Genomic DNA, 17958 nt, shown 5'->3' with positions numbered 1-17958 from the left:
CCAATTTAATTTTGTTGGTGGTGGGAAAAAAGGAGTAAGAATTAGTTCACTACATTTTTTTTAAAGCACTCATAATTGATTAGAGTTCTGCGTAGTATGTTTTTATGATGTTTTCAATAGGGGCGCCTGGGTGGCTCAGTTGGTTGGGCGTCCTACTCTCCGTTTCAGCTCAGGTCATGATCTCAGGATCATGGGATGGAGTCCCGAGTCAGGCCCTGCCTTCAGTGGGGAGTCTGCTTGGGATTCTCTCTCTCCCTCTGCCCCTCGCCACACTCTCTGTCTTTCAAATAAATAAATCTTTTTAAAAAATGAAATGTTTTCTTTTTTTTTAATTTTATTATGTTATGTTAGTCACCATACAGTACATCATTAGTTTTTGATGTAGTGATCCACGATTCATTGTTTGTGTATAACACCCAGTGCTCCATGCAGAATGTGCCCTCCTTAATACCCATCACCAGGCTAACCCATCCCCCCACCCCCCTCCCCTCTAGAACCCTCAGTTTGTTTCTCAGAGTCCATAGTCTCTCATGGTTCATCTCTCCCTCCGACTCCCCCCCTTCATTTTTCCCTTCCTTCTCCTAATGTGCTCCATGCTATTCCTTGTGTTCCACAAATAAGTGAAACCATATGATAATTGACTTTCTCTGCTTAGCTTATTTCACTTAGCATAATCTCCTCCAGTCCCATCCATGTTGATGCAAAAGTTGGGTATTCATCCTTTCTGATGGCTGAGTAATTTTCCATTGTATATATGGATTACATCTTCTTTATCCATTCATCTGTTGAAGGGCATCTCAGCTCTTTCCACAGTTTGGCTATTGCGGACTTTGCTGCTATGAACATTGGGGTGCATATGGCCCTTCTTTTCACTACATCTGTGTCTTTGGGGTAAATACCCAGCAGTGCAATTGCTGGGTCATAGGGTAGCTCTATTTTTAATTTTCTGAGGAACCTCCACACTGTTTTCCAAAGTGGCTGTACCAACTTGCATTCCCACCAACAGTGTAAGAGGGTTCCCCTTTCTCCACATCCTCTCCAGCATTTGTTGTTTCTTGCCCTGTCCATTTTTCCATTCTAACTGGTATAAGGTGGCATCTCAATGTGGTTTTGATTTGGATTTCCCCGATGGCTAATGATGATGAACATTTTTTCATGTGTCTGTTAGCCATTTGTATATCTTCTTTGGAAAAGTGTCTTTTCATGTGTTTTCAACAGAAAGAATTACACAAAGTTTAGAAGACAAGGATAAGATAACTATGAAATATTCAGTGTATTTCACAGTATAAAAATGTTAAGAAAAACAAAAAAAGAAGAAGATAGCAGGAGGGGAAGAATGAAGGGGGGGAAATCGGAGGGGGAGACGAACCATGAGAGACGATGGACTCTGAAAAACAAACTGAGGGTTCTGGGGGTGGGGTGGGAGGATGGGTTAGCCTGGTGATGGGTATTAAAGAGGGCACGTACTACATGGAGCACTGGGTGTTATACGCAAACAATGAATCATGGAACACTACATCAAAAACTAATGATGTAATGTATGGTGATTAACATAACAATAAAAATTTTTTAAAAAGTAGCTATTTTTAATCTTCAACTTTTGAGTTTTATGCCATTTTTTTCCTAAGGCTTCACCACCTTTATGAGCCTGTGCTCTTAGAAATCATGGTTTTCCTGGTTTTATAATAAACATGTAAATTCTGTTCCCTAGATCCTATCTCTTAGCTCATAAATGAAGAAAACAAAACAACAGAGAACAAGAAGTGGTGAGCAAAGGCACCCTGGAGATGTTCTAGCGATTCCCAGTCCACTAATGCCCGTAGGACTGCATCTGCCAGCCATCTCCCCCCTTCACCAGATGCACTGGATGTAGCAGCTTTCAAGATGGAGCACACACTTAACAGTTCTAGACTATAAAAGGCAGGGCCAAGAGAATGAGAGCCAAGCCACGGGGTAGGAGAAAATATTAGCAAAGGAGGTGAGGAATAAAGGACTATTAATCCAAAATATCCAAAGAATACTTAAAACTCAACAGTAAGAAAACAAGCAACTCAATTACAAACTGGACCACAGACCTTACCAGACACCTCCCCAAGGAAGATGCACAGCTGGTAGGTGAGCACAGCAGATGCCTCACAGCATACGTCATCAGGGAAATGCAAATTAAAACAACCAGGAGAGCCACCGCACACCTATGAGAACAGCCAAAATCCAGGACACTGACAACACCAAGAGCTGACAAGGATGTGGAGCAACGGGGACCCTCACCCATTGCTGGCGGGAGTACAAAATGGTGCGGCCACTTTGGAAGACAGTTGGTGATTTCTCAAAAAATTAAACATGCTCTTACCATACAATCCAGTAATCATGCCTCTTGGTATTTACCCAAAGGAGCTGAAAACTCATGTCCACACAAAAACCTCTATATTACCAAAACTTGAAGCAACCAAGATGTCCTTCAGTAGGTGATGGATAAATAAACTGTGGTCCATCCAGACAATGGAATATCATTCAGCAAAAGAAAGAAATGAGCTATCCAGACATGAAAAGGTATGGAACCTTCAATGCCTATTGCTAAGAGAAAGAAGCCAGTCTGAAAAGGCTACATCCAGTATAATTTCAACCATATGACATTCTGGATCAGGCAAAACTAAGGAGACAGTAAAAAGATCAGTAGTTGCCAGGGGTTAGTTGGGGAGGGAGGGATGAACACGTGGAGCAGTGGGGGTTTTTAGGGTAGTCAAGCTATTTTGTATGATACTCTCAGGGTGGATACATGTCATTATGTATTGGTCCAAACCCATACAATGAACGACACCAAGAGTGACCCTGATGTTCACTGTGGGCTTTAGGAGAAGACGATGTGTCCTTGTGGGTTCACCAACTGTCACAAATGCACCATCTGGTGGGGATGCTGATGGTGGGGGAGGCAGTGTGTCTGTGTGGGGAGGGGTTACATGGGAAATCTGTTTCTTTTGCTCAATTTTTCTACGAACTTAAAACATTTCCTTTCTGTGTTCTGAAAAATAAAGTCTGCTAAAAATTAAGTAACTTCGTATATTTTGAGAAAAGGGAGAAAGGTAAGAAAAGGCAAAATGAAGATTGAAGAGGTTACTATACATCCCAGCATTATACTGTGCCGTAGGCATCTAAAGGACAGCATCTAAAACCCTGAAAACCATTAATAAATGATGGCATTTAATTTCTACTCCTCTTCTTTGGTATAAGTTAGAGGAAAATGGAATATAGATCACACAAAAAGGTTTGATCATGAAAAGCCCACAATTTGAGTTCATTCCATCTTTCGCCCAGCAAGATGTTATGTGTCAAATGGACGATGTCTCAGTGTCTGTGGGTGACATTCTCTCTCCCTAGTCAGCTCACTCCCCTGGCCCTCTTCACTGTATCTCCTTAAAGGTATGAATTACTTTCCCTATCTCTGTACTGACAGGGCATATGTAGCACAGCATTTGGCATACAGCAGGAGCTTAATAAATGTTATATTAAGTTGGCTAGAAGGGCTTTGGGGAACAGATCCAGAGCGCTCTGATGTACCTAAGCCATCAACGCACGCTTATGCCGTACCCCTGCACGAGGACAGATTGGACCCACGTTTATGGGCATTCATTTTTTAATCATTGTTTCAGTTGTGCTATTTTTTCCCTGTCCTACAGGTGGAGAAAAGGGTTTGATTAAAGCTGGTTAATCTTTTTCTAAATCGCTACAGCCGCATGAACACGTGGCAGACGTTAATAGCTGCGTCTTTCTGCAGCTGCCCCCGTCCTCACCACTTCTGGCAGAATGTGAAGCTCACGCTTCCCTGGGAGAGCGGAGGGTGGTTCCTGCCGCTGTCCTGACGTTCAGGGCCGAGAGGCGAGACGCGCAGAAGCCAGCGTTCTGTGCGGGTGGGTACACACATTCAAAGATGTCCCCTAACCCCGCTCACGCTCCACCCTGGCCCCTGGCTCATACCACTGATAACAACAACAACAACAACAACAATAATAATAACAAAAGGTAAACTTGTTAGTTTTCAAGCTGATCAGACCACCCACATTGTCAGGAGACCAGCCAGGGGCTCTTCCGTAGGAAACTCAGTGAGAAAGTGCGTTCTGCACCCCACACCCAACCACATCACAGACAAAACACTGCTTTCTGGGGAGAGTGAGGACAAGGGGACCAACGGGGCTTTCTCTTCGTGGCAAGATTTCCTCTACACTGAAATAGGGTGAATCTGATACTAGTGTTTAGAGGGAAGTGAAATTAGGAGACTTCGCTTCGTCTAGAGCTTAAGCCCAGCAGAAACCTGTACCAGTACTCTACAGTTTGTTACCAATTTCACATAACTATTTTTAAAAATTGCTTAGATCCCTTTGTGCTACTGTCTTATTTGGATGCAGCCTCCTTGGGAGCCCAGTGGGAAGGCGGGTGATTGTCAGCGAGAGGAAAACTCACGGAGTATCGGGCTCTCATACCACAGCTGCCATAAAAACTCCTTCACCTTCACAGTAAAGTCTGACTCACCTTCAGCGCATGAGATGTTTTAATGGAAAGCACTGAAGCAGAAACTTACATACTATGAGCTCAAACATCTAGAAATACAAAAGCTCCAAAATACCATTTTCTTGAAAATTCAGGTTTTAGCCTAGATCTGTGTGGCAATTAAAAAAATGAATGGAAAAAAAAAAAGATTTAAAAGCAATGAGAACTTCTTAAATGGATCTGTAGGTCTAGAAGCTCAAAATGCAAAGATGCTGTCTGGATGAGTGAATGGATCAAGACAAAGAGATGGAAGACAAGTTTACCTTAATTAGAGTCCTAGACTGTTCTGCTCGAACACCTGGCCAGTACCAACAAAGGCCATGGAAGGATTTGTGCTTTATTCTCACAAACGTCTTCCCCGCCATGAGCAGTGAAAACGTCTGTGGCATCCTGTGCCTTGAGATATGGCATCCTATGCTTTGAGATGAAGCATCACACACACGGGTACCGAGCTCAGCATGTTCACCCGCCTGCTACCCTTGGCTGACAGGGCTCATTCCGGGAGCCTTTCCTACCTCGACAGGTGGGCAGAGCGCTACTCCACTGGCCGTTGCTCCGACACTGGGCTCGAGAGGCACCCTGCAGCAGGAAGCCAGTGTTACAGGTGAAATTCACCACGTCATTCAGGTTGAACTCACTGCCATTGGTGAGTCCGTGCGCAGGGTTCCCGGGGTGGCCGCACGTGATGGCTGTGTAGGAAGACAGGCCCTCATCAGTGTCAGAAAATACCCAGGCCATCGCCCTCCCTTGGAGTTCCTCACCAACAGACATCCAGGCATGTTACAAATCCCACGTATGTTTGGAAGGGGAAACAGTGAGGGAGAACTGTAAGGTGACCCACCACCGGGTTATATTATAATTGTGGAAAATAACCAACACTGGCAAATGTACTTTCTTCAGCATAGTAATTGTTCTTACGTCATGACAGAATATCAGATAACTCTATAATAAAGCAGTGAAAATTAAGAGGTGCTAAAATTCTTTAATTGCGAATCTTGAATATTTTCCCTTTAGAATACACCAGTCAGTTTTTGGAACACTTGTTTTGAAATATTATAGAGGCTTGGCTGATAATTTAAATTGCATATGCCTAAGTTATTCCAATATCAAACACCATGAAATTAGCAAAATAAGTGTGTGTGCTCAAACAGCATTTCCTTTGACAATCCCAATTATAGGATCTTTTGAAATGTGGTGAACGTCATTAATGTAACACCCTAAATAACAGCCATACAAATCCCAAAGATATCCTCAGTGGCCCTTTCAAAAGAAACACATTACAGTCATAAAACTGGCTTTCCCCTCCCCATTTATCTTGTCAACAGTTCTTTCTTCTAGCAAAGCTTTCACCCCTGAACTCTGCACATTTCCCACTGCACCATCCCAGAGAATGCCTGTCATCATCCTAGAGCTATATCAACATTTCCTTTGTTTAATTCACAGGAAAATGAATATACTAGAGGAAAAAAAAAAAAAAACAATTGATTTAAAATAAATTTTGCAATAGACAGTATGACGTCTTCTAAAAATACAGGTCAATATTTATCTTGGATAGTATAAAATTAGAAGACAATCATTATACAGTTTTACCTCTCTCTGTTAAAGGAAGGCCTGCTTACAAAACTCTGTGTTCTTAATGAAACAATGACAAAAATAGAAAACAACACAGAAGATTAGGGGTGTGAGGCTATTTTGGGGACTCTGCAAAGCCAACCTGCAGACTCAGACTCAGCATCTTTGTCCTCCTATAATTAGCTTGTTTCCACCTTGTTGATCCTGTGATAAAATCAGGAAAATGAGTGCATGACATCACTCATCCTGGGACCTGTTTGAGATGAGTTAGGGAGCACATTCACTGTGGACAGGAGTCTGGAGGAAGGACACGGAAAAGGGAAGCCGACCCACAGCATCCTTAGCACAGGTGAAAGGGACGCTTCTCCATTCTCTTTCACTCTGGAGGCTACACATGTCTGTGCTAAGACTTCATACCAAGAGAAAATGTCACCAAAGGAAGCACCTGCTGAATTTGTTCGCAATGTACTTACGGACACAGACTGGGGTCAGTCCAGACCATTTGTGGTCTTGCAAGCATATCCGAACGGAAGTTCCAACCAGTCTGAAACCAGGATTGCACTGATAAACCACAGTGTCCCTGTAACTGAAACCGTCTCCACTGATATGACCGTTCACGATCGGATCCGGGGAACCGCAGTGGCCAGCTACAAACAGAAAACCAATAAACACATTTTGGAGAATTTGTCTTTTATAAAAGTACTACATTCACAATTTGTTTACCCTTACTGCCAACTGAATAACATCATTGAGTGTCTTATTGTTATTTCTCCCGTTCACATATATTTTTGTTTGAAATAGTTTTTTTTCTTTGTAACTTGTTCATTTTTTCTCCACAACTGTATAATGAGTAATATTTCAAATAATGAAATTGCTAACAAATACAAGTTGCTAATGAAACTATTTCCCCAATTATGGTTTCCCCATGCATTTCTTTTACTTCTTTTTCTTATTTAGATTTTGTGTTATTTTTCTTTTTTTTTTTTTTTTTTTTAAGATTTTATTTATTTATTTGAGAGAGAGAGAGAGAGCACATGAGAGGGGGAGGGTCAGAGGGAGAAGCAGACTCCCTGCTGAGCAGGGAGCCTGATGCGGGACTCGATCCCAGGACTCTAGGATCATGACCTGAGCCGAAGGCAGTCGCTTAACCAACTGAGCCACCCAGGCGCCCCTGTGTTATTTTTCTTGTTAATGGTATTTGCAAATAAAAGCCATAAAAAGGGAAGAGACACTTTGGGTTAATATGGATAGGTTTTGTAGCCTATTGAACATGGACGGTAAGGAGAAGGATGCTAAGGATTTCCAGTGTTAGACAGTGGATTGCTAAACTATTTGTGGAATTTCAAAGGCAAGACAAATATCAGAAAATATTCTTGCTTTCAAACATGGGCACCTGCTTAGGTTTGAAACAGTGTCTAGGTGGAACTGGTCTGTGATCAGTTGAAAGAGGAGTCTAGCCTTCAGGGGAGGGATGCCTGAAGACAGCGGATTTAGGAGAAGCAGGATTATCGATGTTAGCTGAAGCTCGAGGTGCCTGGGCTTGCGCATGAGCAGAGTGCATAGCGGGAACAGAAAAGGCAGGACGGTGCAATCAGGATGGACATTCACACTGAAGGGGAGGAGAAAAGCACTGAGGGGAAGGAATCCGAACTGTAAGAAGATGATTATTCAGCAAGCATGGTGTCAGATAAGCTTCAATAATAGAGAATATCCATGTGAAGAAGGAAGTAAAGGGATGTTCAGTTCTTTGTGAGCAGAAGGATGGAGTGATGATGAAGATTCTTGGCTTGATTCAACTTCAGTCTCACAGGCCCATCCGTGCCCCTTCTTGGAAAATCCAGTTCTAGCAAAAACTCTGCTGAGTCAGTTTACTAAGAAGCCCCCACCCTCCATATCTGATGGGCTTCCTCCCCACCCCCCCATCCCCCAGGTGAGGTCTGCTCACCTGGCCTACCTTTAGCAAGATCCTGCTGGGTCAGGTTAGCCAGAAGCCCCCCTTACCTCTGATGTTCCCTGTTGGAGATTTCCCATCAGGGACTGCACCTCTCCTCGGCTGTAACCTCCACTCCCCATGCAGCATTGAGAGCTGAGCCTCATCTCTCTCCCCCACTGTAAAATCCCAGTGCAGTGACCCTGTACCTATGGTGGTGGTCCAGACTGAAGTCTGCCTTCCCGTTCTTATCTAGCATCCTTGAAGATTTTTTCCCCTTCAACAATCGTAAGGTGCCATGTGGCACAGAGGAAATGTGGAAGGGCACGGCTAGGTGTTTCTGTCAGTCTTTCCATTCTCCTTTCCAAGTTCTTCCCTTCCCTTCTGTTCCATCATCCTTCCTCTTCACCTGCCCCCCCTCCCTCCTAATCTCTCCCTTCCTCTCCTATGGAAAGAGCATCTTACTAATCAACAAAATATGAAGTGTTAGGAGCACCCAACATCACAAGGATCCATGTTACACATGGATTTTGGATAGAGAAGAAGAGAAAGCCATTCACCACCATTTCCTAAATGATCCATCCAAACCTCAAAGTTTACATGGGGAGGTTGTGACACGGGTTGGAATACCTGCAGAATATTTTGCGGTAGACTTCCCCTGGCCATTTACTTCCCAAATAGAGCACATAGTTGTCAAAGCTTTACACAAAGTAGACTACCCCCAAGGTTGAGAAAGTTGCAAGTTGTTGCCATGCAACAATTGGAGTTAATGTCACCATTCTGGAGGAATTTAAAATAATAATTTATATTTCTGCTTAACAGTGTTCAGCAGCCCTGTGTTCTCCTGGGTTTTGAGCTAAGTTTATTATCGGCAAGGTGACTGTGCAGAGCAGAGAGGGAGAAAACCGAATCAATGGCTAGGCATCCCTGCTTGAACAACGTTTATAAGAGGTCAGGTCAAAAAAGTCATGCTAGCTTCGGTTGATTCTTTGTTGTCTTGACAGGTTCTCTCCATTTGGCCAGATCGATTAAGTCGATTCTGGCAAGAGGCCAGGTCACCTCCCCCAAATGGAGACTTGGTGCACGCAGAGAACTCAGAGGAGGAAGAATGTGCTCCATGGGTTGGAGAATGAGCCTCTGAAGCGGTGAAGGTCACACAGAACACTGGCCTTGGCTCCAAAGCCATCCCCTAAACAGAGGCTGCCACATGCACAGCACACACTGTTGGGTAGGGGCATGGAGCCAATTTCGAATCCCAGTGACAATGACGAGTAAGGCAGCCAGATGGGCGGCACACAGGCTTGGCCCAGACTGGGAGGAGCCCAGTCACTTGTGAGGTGACCAGTAAAAGATCTGCTTTCTAGAAATGTGCACCAAAACAACACAGCCCGATCTTCAAGAGGGAGTGGGTCACCTAACTCTTGGTTGTTGTTCTAGATCATGCCAAGTGCTTTGGGGGTTACTTCTGAAGCCTGCCACCACTCCAGCAGAAGAGGGCTTGGGCTCCAGGGCAAGTGGATGATGCTGAAGAGGGTGCAGTGCGATGGAAAGCCCCCATCGCTTACAGTATCTGCTCAGTCTCACCCTTGATTTGGACAAACACCCCTGTCTAGACTCATTTTAAAACCTTAATAAACATTTTCTTTTCAACTGTGTTTTTAGTAAGAGCACATAGTCTGAGGCTGCACTGTCTTTTTGAAAGCCTGGCACAGAGCTACCCTTAGTAGTCAAGGAGAGATCTGTATACTTTCGAAATCAAAGGGTTGACAGCCATGTGTGGAAATAGCAATTCCTAACAGCGACTCTTCCCTGAGACCTGGTCATTTCAGTTCTCTGACGAGCTGGCCTTAAATACCAAAAGAAAAGAGAGGATGTCTTCCAAAAGCTTTTCATTTCAGCTCAGAGCCTGAAGGGGAGAATCAACCGCATCACCTGCTACTTGCGCCTCCTAATTTGAATGAATGAAGACCATGTGACTTCCCAATTTGAAGCTAAGACAGACCAATCTGATGTTCTCTTCTATAACATTCCAGCCCCCTGCCGAGTTCTGTTTTAAAACATTCAAAGTCGTAAACCAATTCTAGGCTATTCACAAATATAGAATATTCACCTAGAATATTTAACAAGAAATGTCAACATTATGTAAAAATGTTATGGGGAAAAAACTACATTAGATATAATTTGAACTCAATGTACTCTGAAGTCTCTTTCAAGTATAAGATTCTATGATTTTATGATAATATTTTGCTAAATCCTTTGGGAGTTCTTTTACCCTTGATGTAGCCCCAGTTTTGTTATACACACTCTGTAGAAAGTGTGTCTCTGTATCTGCCATGGAATGCTTTGTAACTACCTTCATGCTTCCATCCAGGGCTACAAGGTATGAGTCACTCATCAAATACTTGTGCCAGTGAATAGAAATAAAGCAACCTCACAGTTGACAATGATGTCCTTTCCACTGTCAAAATGTATCCAAATCCTTTGTCTGCGAGGCGACTTTCATACTTGACGATAATTTCATGACCATTTCCTACCAGCCAGCAATGTTCTTGGGCTTGAGATTACACAGAGGATAAGATACAACCACAGACAGTAAGATACATCCACACAGAGAGTGAAAAAGAGATGGGGAGGTGGACTATGAAAGGGCCTGAGGGTGTGTGCACCTAGCAGGCTGAGGAGTGGGTCAGGGAACCTCGCCAAGAGTGCACATCAGAAAGCCTGAAACAGGCAACATCTGAGGTCTGAGGGATGTGCTTTCGTTAGCCAGGTAAAGATGATAGAAAGGCAGTTTAGTTGCTGAAATGAGAAATTTTATTTACATTTTAGTCTCTGTTAAAGTATGAAGACTATGGAGTTATATGACCAAATTGTCCATTTACCACAAGGGTATCTGCTTTTATCCTTCTCAGCTTATGAACTGTACATCCCGTACTTTACTTCATGCACCTGCCACGATTTGGATGGGTTTAGTTATCACAGGTCCACTAAGCATAAACAATAGCAAAGAATAAGAAAATCTATTAACTGCAAAATATAAAAAGACATTGGAATGAGGGCAGTCCTACATGTTTCAAAATAAAATATCAACTCATTAAGACAATGTGATCATATGGCAAGCCCCATGCCATGACCCCAAGGTTCCGTGTTTTTGTTCGCTCCTTTATTTGTTGTTAACATTTGGCTTCAGCTTAAACACAGATCATGAAATGTTTTTTACAGGCAATTCTGTGGCCAATATAATCACACCAGGAAGTCAATTCTTGAGAAGTGCCAGTTGGAAATGCTTTCAGTAAAGTGTGGAAAGAAAATCCTGGGAGTGATGAGCATGAGCCTGCTTTATTTCTATATCAATCCTGCTAATGAGTTTAGTAATCAGCCGCTAAGCTGAGCCCGATACCACCGACTGGCAGCAGGCTGAGGAACAAGGCAGAATGCTAAAAAATTGTAATTCCATAGAATTTTTAATTCAGAAGATAGATAGGTTTAGAGACATATCCTAAAGGAATTGCCAAATTTCCTTCTACTTCAAATACGAATTAGCAATTCCATTTCTCCCGTGTTTCTGGAACCCTACATTGTCTCCATGTGCAGACTAGGTATGACTCTGCAGTGGGAAATCCACCAACTCTTAAAGCTGATTCTGAATCAGTGGCAGAATCAAGAATTCAATGCCAGGTTGGATATTGTCCAGTTCTGGTCAGGCGATTCTCTGTACTCCACATGCTATATCATAAAAAATACCATTCAGATTGGCCTATAAAGACAAACTGAACAATGGAATAGGAACTCCACGAAATCCCAGTACCGGTGAGATTTCATTTTTCTGTAGAAGAATGAGCTGGGTCAGAGGAATCTAGATGTTTCACCTTGTTTGCCAAGTGATTGTTTTTTATCATGAGCTTTGACAATCACTGGCTTATAAGTTTATGCTCTTCTATATATAATGAAAGCTGTATTATTGTTTTCATGTATAAACTGTTACTATATTTTGGTTAGAATGCCCCAAAATAAAAAAGGGGGATTGCTTTTCATAATCTTTCTCTAAAGTTGGGTTAGGAGGGATAAAATCTGCCAAAAAAATTTAACTAAAACAGAGACTGGGAGCAAGGTTGACTGAAAGCTGCCCAGTTGACTTCATAGCACACAAGGTGGGGACTGGAATGCCCTGTCGCCACGGAGGACCGGCTTAGCTTCCTGGTGTCCCCCTGAGTCAAGGTTCACTGCAAACTGGGCCAAGGGCAGGACTCCATGGCTGGGAAGTGGTCACTCTCCCTGCGGAGCCCAGGTTGCTGTCTGAAACCTTGGGGGCCAGCATGTGGGCACCAGGCAGGTCAGCAATGCAGACTCTCCCCACTGCCCCAAGGCCCACAGCAGGACCAACCCCCCCACCCCAAGCAGCTACTTCTAGGTCCATCTAAATTCCACGTTTTATCAGGTCTTTTCCAACACTTCTGAGAGGACTGAGGTGGCTTCCTGAGCTTGTTTCTGACAGAGTGGATATTCTGAACACTCGTTCTTGAACAACTGGATTCCTTCAGTGCATATTAAGGATTCTATCCACACTCTCTGGAATGTGTATATGAAGCTCTGTTTTAGAGCAGGGACCTTCTCTATACCGAGGATGTGAGCAATGTTTAGCTTCCTATAGTGCTTCACTATTTGTTTCTCATTCCGTAACCTCCTGAAAACAACCTTCTGAAAACACACTGGTGACTTCTCTGAGTGACTGACCCAGGGCATCAGATCTCAGTTGGCAGATTTACCTTAACATCACAACTTCCAACTTTCAAGTACTTTCAGGTAATGTATGTTACAGACTTCTACAATTACACATGCTTCTGCGATTTTAGAAATGAATTCTGTGATTTGGAAATTTAACAAAGGTCCATTTTTTTCACTTATTCCGTAGAAACCCACTGTACCAGTAGAAGTGTTGGACACAAGGGATGCCTGGGTGGCTCAGTCAGTTAAGGATCCAACTCAGGCTCTGCTCTGGGCATGGAGTCTGTTTGGACTTCTCTCTCTCCCTCTCCTTCTGCCCCTCCACCCCCGCCCCCGCTCTTTCTCTTTTTCTCTATCTCTAAAAAACAGAGAAGAAAACAGAAATGTTGGACACGATATCTTCCATGGATCAGGTGTGCCCTACACAGACCTGGAGCCCTGCATCCTTTGGTGTGGAATCATGCCATTAACAGGAACTGTAAAGCTGGATCTCTCTCCTCCCATGAGGTCACATTCACACACATACACACACAATCCCTCCGCCCCCCCCTTAGAGCTCACTACTGTAAGGTCACCTTTGCACTATGTCGGTTTGTATCTGTACTAATACTAATATTGACCTGGGGATTAAAACTAAATACATGTATACATTTTTAGAAAATCTACAAATCAAATATTCAACCTTTGTATTTGCTTTGTGATTACTGATACTCATTGCTGAAAATAAAATAATCATTATAAATGCCCAGGACCTGTATAAGAATTAGACAAGCAATTTCTTTCATTCTGTCCATCCCAGGTACTAACACTGGCTTTGGGCTAAGGGCAAGGTTATTTGGCAGTGGATTCCAAAGCCAATGTACAAGCTCTTCTTGAGTATTACCAGTCATGAAATGTCATATGGCTCAGATCCACTTATATGCAGGGAAAACTTGCTGGCATTGAACACCACTGAATGGATGGATTTCAATCTTCAAATCTGTATATATTAAAGGAACACATCCGAATATTGACAGACAAAATTTTTATCTTCTGCACGTGCAATCTCTAGGGGCAGTGCTCAGCAACTTTGCCTAAGTCAGAGAATATTTGGTACCTTGGACAGCACACAAACATTTCCAGTGATGCCTGAGTATGGCACTTGCATGAGCCACATAGTATTTTTACATTAGTACATCAGAGGAGGGCCCAATGCTCACCACAAAATACATGTGCATCAAATCTTTGTTGACACATCTTAGTCAAGGGCAATTACTTTAAGCCATATTTAATGTAAATAAAATTTCAGGATTTGGGTAGTCTCTAGGGCTTTCAGAAATCCTTCATCTGTCCCTCTTTATGTGGTTCCCCAAATAATCATTCTATCATTTTCCTCATGCCTGAAATTTCCTTCCTAAACTCGTCTGCCTGTAATACGTCTATGCGCCCCTCCTAACTCAGCCCAAATCTGCCCTCTGCATACACACCCTAAAGGAATTACTGCCCATTTATGTGCACCTCAAAGATCTACCTTATTTTAGGTTCCCCTGCAATAGAAGAATCTATTTCTAGTACCATCCATTTACAATACCCAGACTTCTAGATATTTTGCTTTTTTGTTGTGTTGTGAATTCAGCAAGTAGAAACATAATTTTTCTCACCTATTTATCTCCACTCTTAGATTATGAGTTCTGAGAGCAGTGTCTTGCTCCATACTCCGGCATCAAGCTTGTGCCCGACCCAGAGGAGGTGTCCGTACGAGGAGATGGCTTCGTTTCCATGAGCGTGTTGCCATATGAGTGCAATACCCTCATCGTCCTGTGACTACAAAGAGTACTCCCCAGGACATGGTCTGTGCAGGTAGACTGAACTTCCTGTGGCATCTAGATCACCTCCTGCACTGCTCTGCATCTTAGTTCCTTGGATGAATTTATTCCCTTTCTGCTTGTTGAAAATCCACCTGTTCCTCAATGTGGCTTCCCTCATAGCACTCCCTCTACCAGCCTCTCTTGCTCCTGCCCCAGCTTTCTCTCTGTTTCCATTCATTAATCTCAACTTTTTGTCAAAGGTATTTGGTATTTATCTTATTTATTCCTCTGATTATAAATTCCTGAAAAAAGAAGACCTGCATCCTATTAACCTTTACATCTTACGCCCTATTTCCTGAGGAATTAAATGAGTATTGTTAGATAATATTCAGAAATATAGACAGAAGTGCTTGTGGCTGGGGAGAGTATCATGACATTTATCTCCCAGCCACTGGTGGTGCATACATAACATGTGAAGATTAGCACGGGCTGTTTCCAAACACTTTACCTTCCCTGGTATCCTACAGCCTACATTTTACATGGGAGATTGTATAGCAAAGATCAGGGGTGGGGGGCATAAACTTCCTGCTCTAATACCATCTTTCTGCTGTAATGTAAGCAAGCATTACCATAATCGGCTATAAAAATGTTTTACATGGATCTATCATAAAATACCAGGCATTTGAAGAATACTTTCTCATTTTGTTCTCTAAGAACTATGAAAAAAATATGGTCTAAAATATTATTTTGAATCATGTCATCTAGCCGTTTTACCGTATGAATGTCACCATGATATTATATGTACAAAATAATTCAACTCCTCATAGGTCATTATAATATAGCAAAGGCAAACTTATTTCAAATACTAGCAAAACAATCTAATAAAAAAAGATCATGTTCTTTGTGTGAGAGACATCTTGATCTATCACTGACATCTCAAATACTACACATTAAAAAGGTGGCAAAGTGGAGGAGATGATGCGTTATGATGTGTGAAAAATCTAAATGATATAAATGTTATCAAAGGATTAATTTCGGTTTCTACAGCAGGAGAACTGGATTACAAATGTACCACCTCATCTAGTTTGTGTGCTCTCTGTTGGGTTCAGTGCAAACTACCACAGGGAAGATAAACAGAAGAAAATAATTAAGGGAGCATGGGGATCATAAAACTTCCCTGATGGATTATAAGGTACCTGATGAGTAGATGTTGGGTCAGTATTCTCAGTGCTGAGTTCTCCAGCCCAGGGAGATGTGTACCATCGCATAGCACAGATCGTAAATTAGAACAAGCCCTTGGTGATTTGCAGAGCCTGGGGAGACCCCAGTAGTAATACAACGATGGTGATTAAGTGTGGGCTAAACTTGATGAAAACCTACTCTGGTGCACACGGGCCTCACTTTGCCTGGAGTCTAGCTACCGTATCTGCACACAGGGTCATCCAGCTCCCTCAAAGGTTCTGGCAGAGAATTCAGACTAGCAAGCTCCAACACAGCATGGTTCAGGGCTGGAATGTTTGGCAAAGAAGATCACCCTTTATCTCCTTAAATGCAGCTCTTGTGCAGATACAGTCTCAAGCCTCACACTGTGAAAGTGCGGTCCGCCCGTGTGCTTAGCCATTTCTGCTGCAATGATCATCAGAGGAATCTGGCATGGCCTTCCCTGCTGGGAATCACTGGAAATAACCACCAGGCTACAACTGGAAATATGGTCCATGTTCCACAGGAAATAGAAGCAACATCTCAGGCAAAAGTGTCTTTTCTAGTAACCATGAAAATCAACGCGATACCTCACCCCCAACTTGGAAAAATGCTTTCATCAAAGTATTCTGTGTTATAATGACAAGCATCAGAGACTTGGAATCAATGAAGCTCACAGGCTAAAGGATCCTATGTAAAAACCTACTAAGCTGGCAACTGCCCCAACTCTTTTTTACATTCTGGGGCAGATCTAACATGTTAACAAATAATTAAAGGGACGGCGTTTATTATATATAGTCTGAAAACTATTTTTCTGCACAGTATTTGATATTATAAATAAATGGATGGAACTATACATCACTAATGGCATTAGCAACCCTGGTCCCTGCTTTTGGTAGATGTATTTAATTCATTTTGTTTTTGTTTCTTTCCTTTTGTTTGTTTGTTTTTTCCTGTCTCTACCAAATGAGGCCTGATTAAAACTTAGAGATCGCAATACAGGTCCTTGTGGTTGGCACTACCCATCAATCAGGGCTGGCACTTGTATATAAAAAAAAAATTACCAAAATTAGTTACTCTATCTTTCATTCAGTAGCATTTAAAATATTTGAAAATAGCTGTTATTTACTTTCTAACTTTTCTCTCCGCCAAACTGATGATCAGGAGTCTTCCAAACGTTCCTCAACTATCATGGTTACCAGATCCTTCACCCTGGGAACATGCAGATTCCTCACTGCCCACTTAAATTATTTCATGGAAGTGAAACCATCGTTCTGGATGTGGGCTTCCTAGACAGAGAATGAGGTGGATCCTGTTCATGAAGTCTAGACATCAGCCTCAGGGCCACCTGGGCACATAAGAACTTTCTGTTATCCAAAACACCAAGTCCTTCCCTGTGCACTAAGATTTCCTAATTTTCTTGTCATCATGTACATTGGAAGGTATTTTATTTTTCACTTTGAGTGAAGTTTACCATTAAGTCCATTATTTCTGTATGTGTTTTGTCTATCATTCAAATTGAAAAGATCCTGAATCTATTGTTAATTATGTATTCTCACTCTTCCAGCTACTATTATTATGCCCCTACCCAAGATGTGAATAGAAGTCTTAGAATGGTCTAGAATGAGGGAGAGAACGATACAACCAGAAACATTTCCAATGGCTTCAACCCAGTAATCGACATCTTTGTGGCTAGCCCCACCAGCAATTGTGAAAAGACAACAAACACCCCATGTTACACTTCCTCGACTGTAAGAGTCATCCTAGAAAATCTTGATCTACACCTTGCTGAAAATTTAGAAGCACCATTTCTAAAGAGTATTACTAAATACCCATCTAAGAGCAATATCAGACCAAGATGGATCCAGACTTGCATGTTATTTTGTGAAACTATATTATAAGCTCTTCATAAACATCCATCCCCAAAGATCTTACAAATAATAGAGTTGATGATCACCTCTGTGTATCATCAAATTAACAGATCCATAGTTTCTGCCAGCTTGCTTCTTTCCTTTTCCTGTGAACAATCACACGAGACATTTCCCTCACTCTACAGTGCTTCTTTTTAGTAACGTCCCACAGGGGCCGTGCCAGTGATTCAGCCACTTCCTCCCAGGTCCCCTCAGCCACTCCACTGAAACTCTAAAGTTCTCTTGGACAGACTCCTTTTCTCTCCTGGGGTCCTGGCTTCTAATATAAAAG

General features: G+C 42.4%; 1 protein-coding gene across 2 annotated transcripts in view; it reads right to left on the bottom strand.

The window, feature by feature from the left end:
- Window positions 1–17958, bottom strand: part of CSMD1 (CUB and Sushi multiple domains 1) — a 2006418-nt gene that overhangs the window by 47553 nt on the left and 1940907 nt on the right. For both annotated transcript variants that reach the window (XM_032413252.1, XM_032413253.1), the window contains exons 53-54: window positions 6588–6761; window positions 5058–5231 (exon numbers count right to left, since the gene is read on the bottom strand). In XM_032413252.1, coding sequence (XP_032269143.1) covers window positions 5058–5231; window positions 6588–6761 — 348 coding nt within the window. The remainder of the gene's footprint in view (window positions 1–5057; window positions 5232–6587; window positions 6762–17958) is intronic.

The sequence above is a fragment of the Phoca vitulina genome, unplaced genomic scaffold (genome assembly GCF_004348235.1).
Source record: "Phoca vitulina isolate PV1807 unplaced genomic scaffold, GSC_HSeal_1.0 scaffold15, whole genome shotgun sequence".
Classification (NCBI taxonomy): Eukaryota; Metazoa; Chordata; class Mammalia; order Carnivora; family Phocidae; genus Phoca; species Phoca vitulina.
The sequence above is the reverse complement of the archived record's forward strand: the minus strand, read 5'-3'. Positions and strand labels throughout refer to the sequence as shown.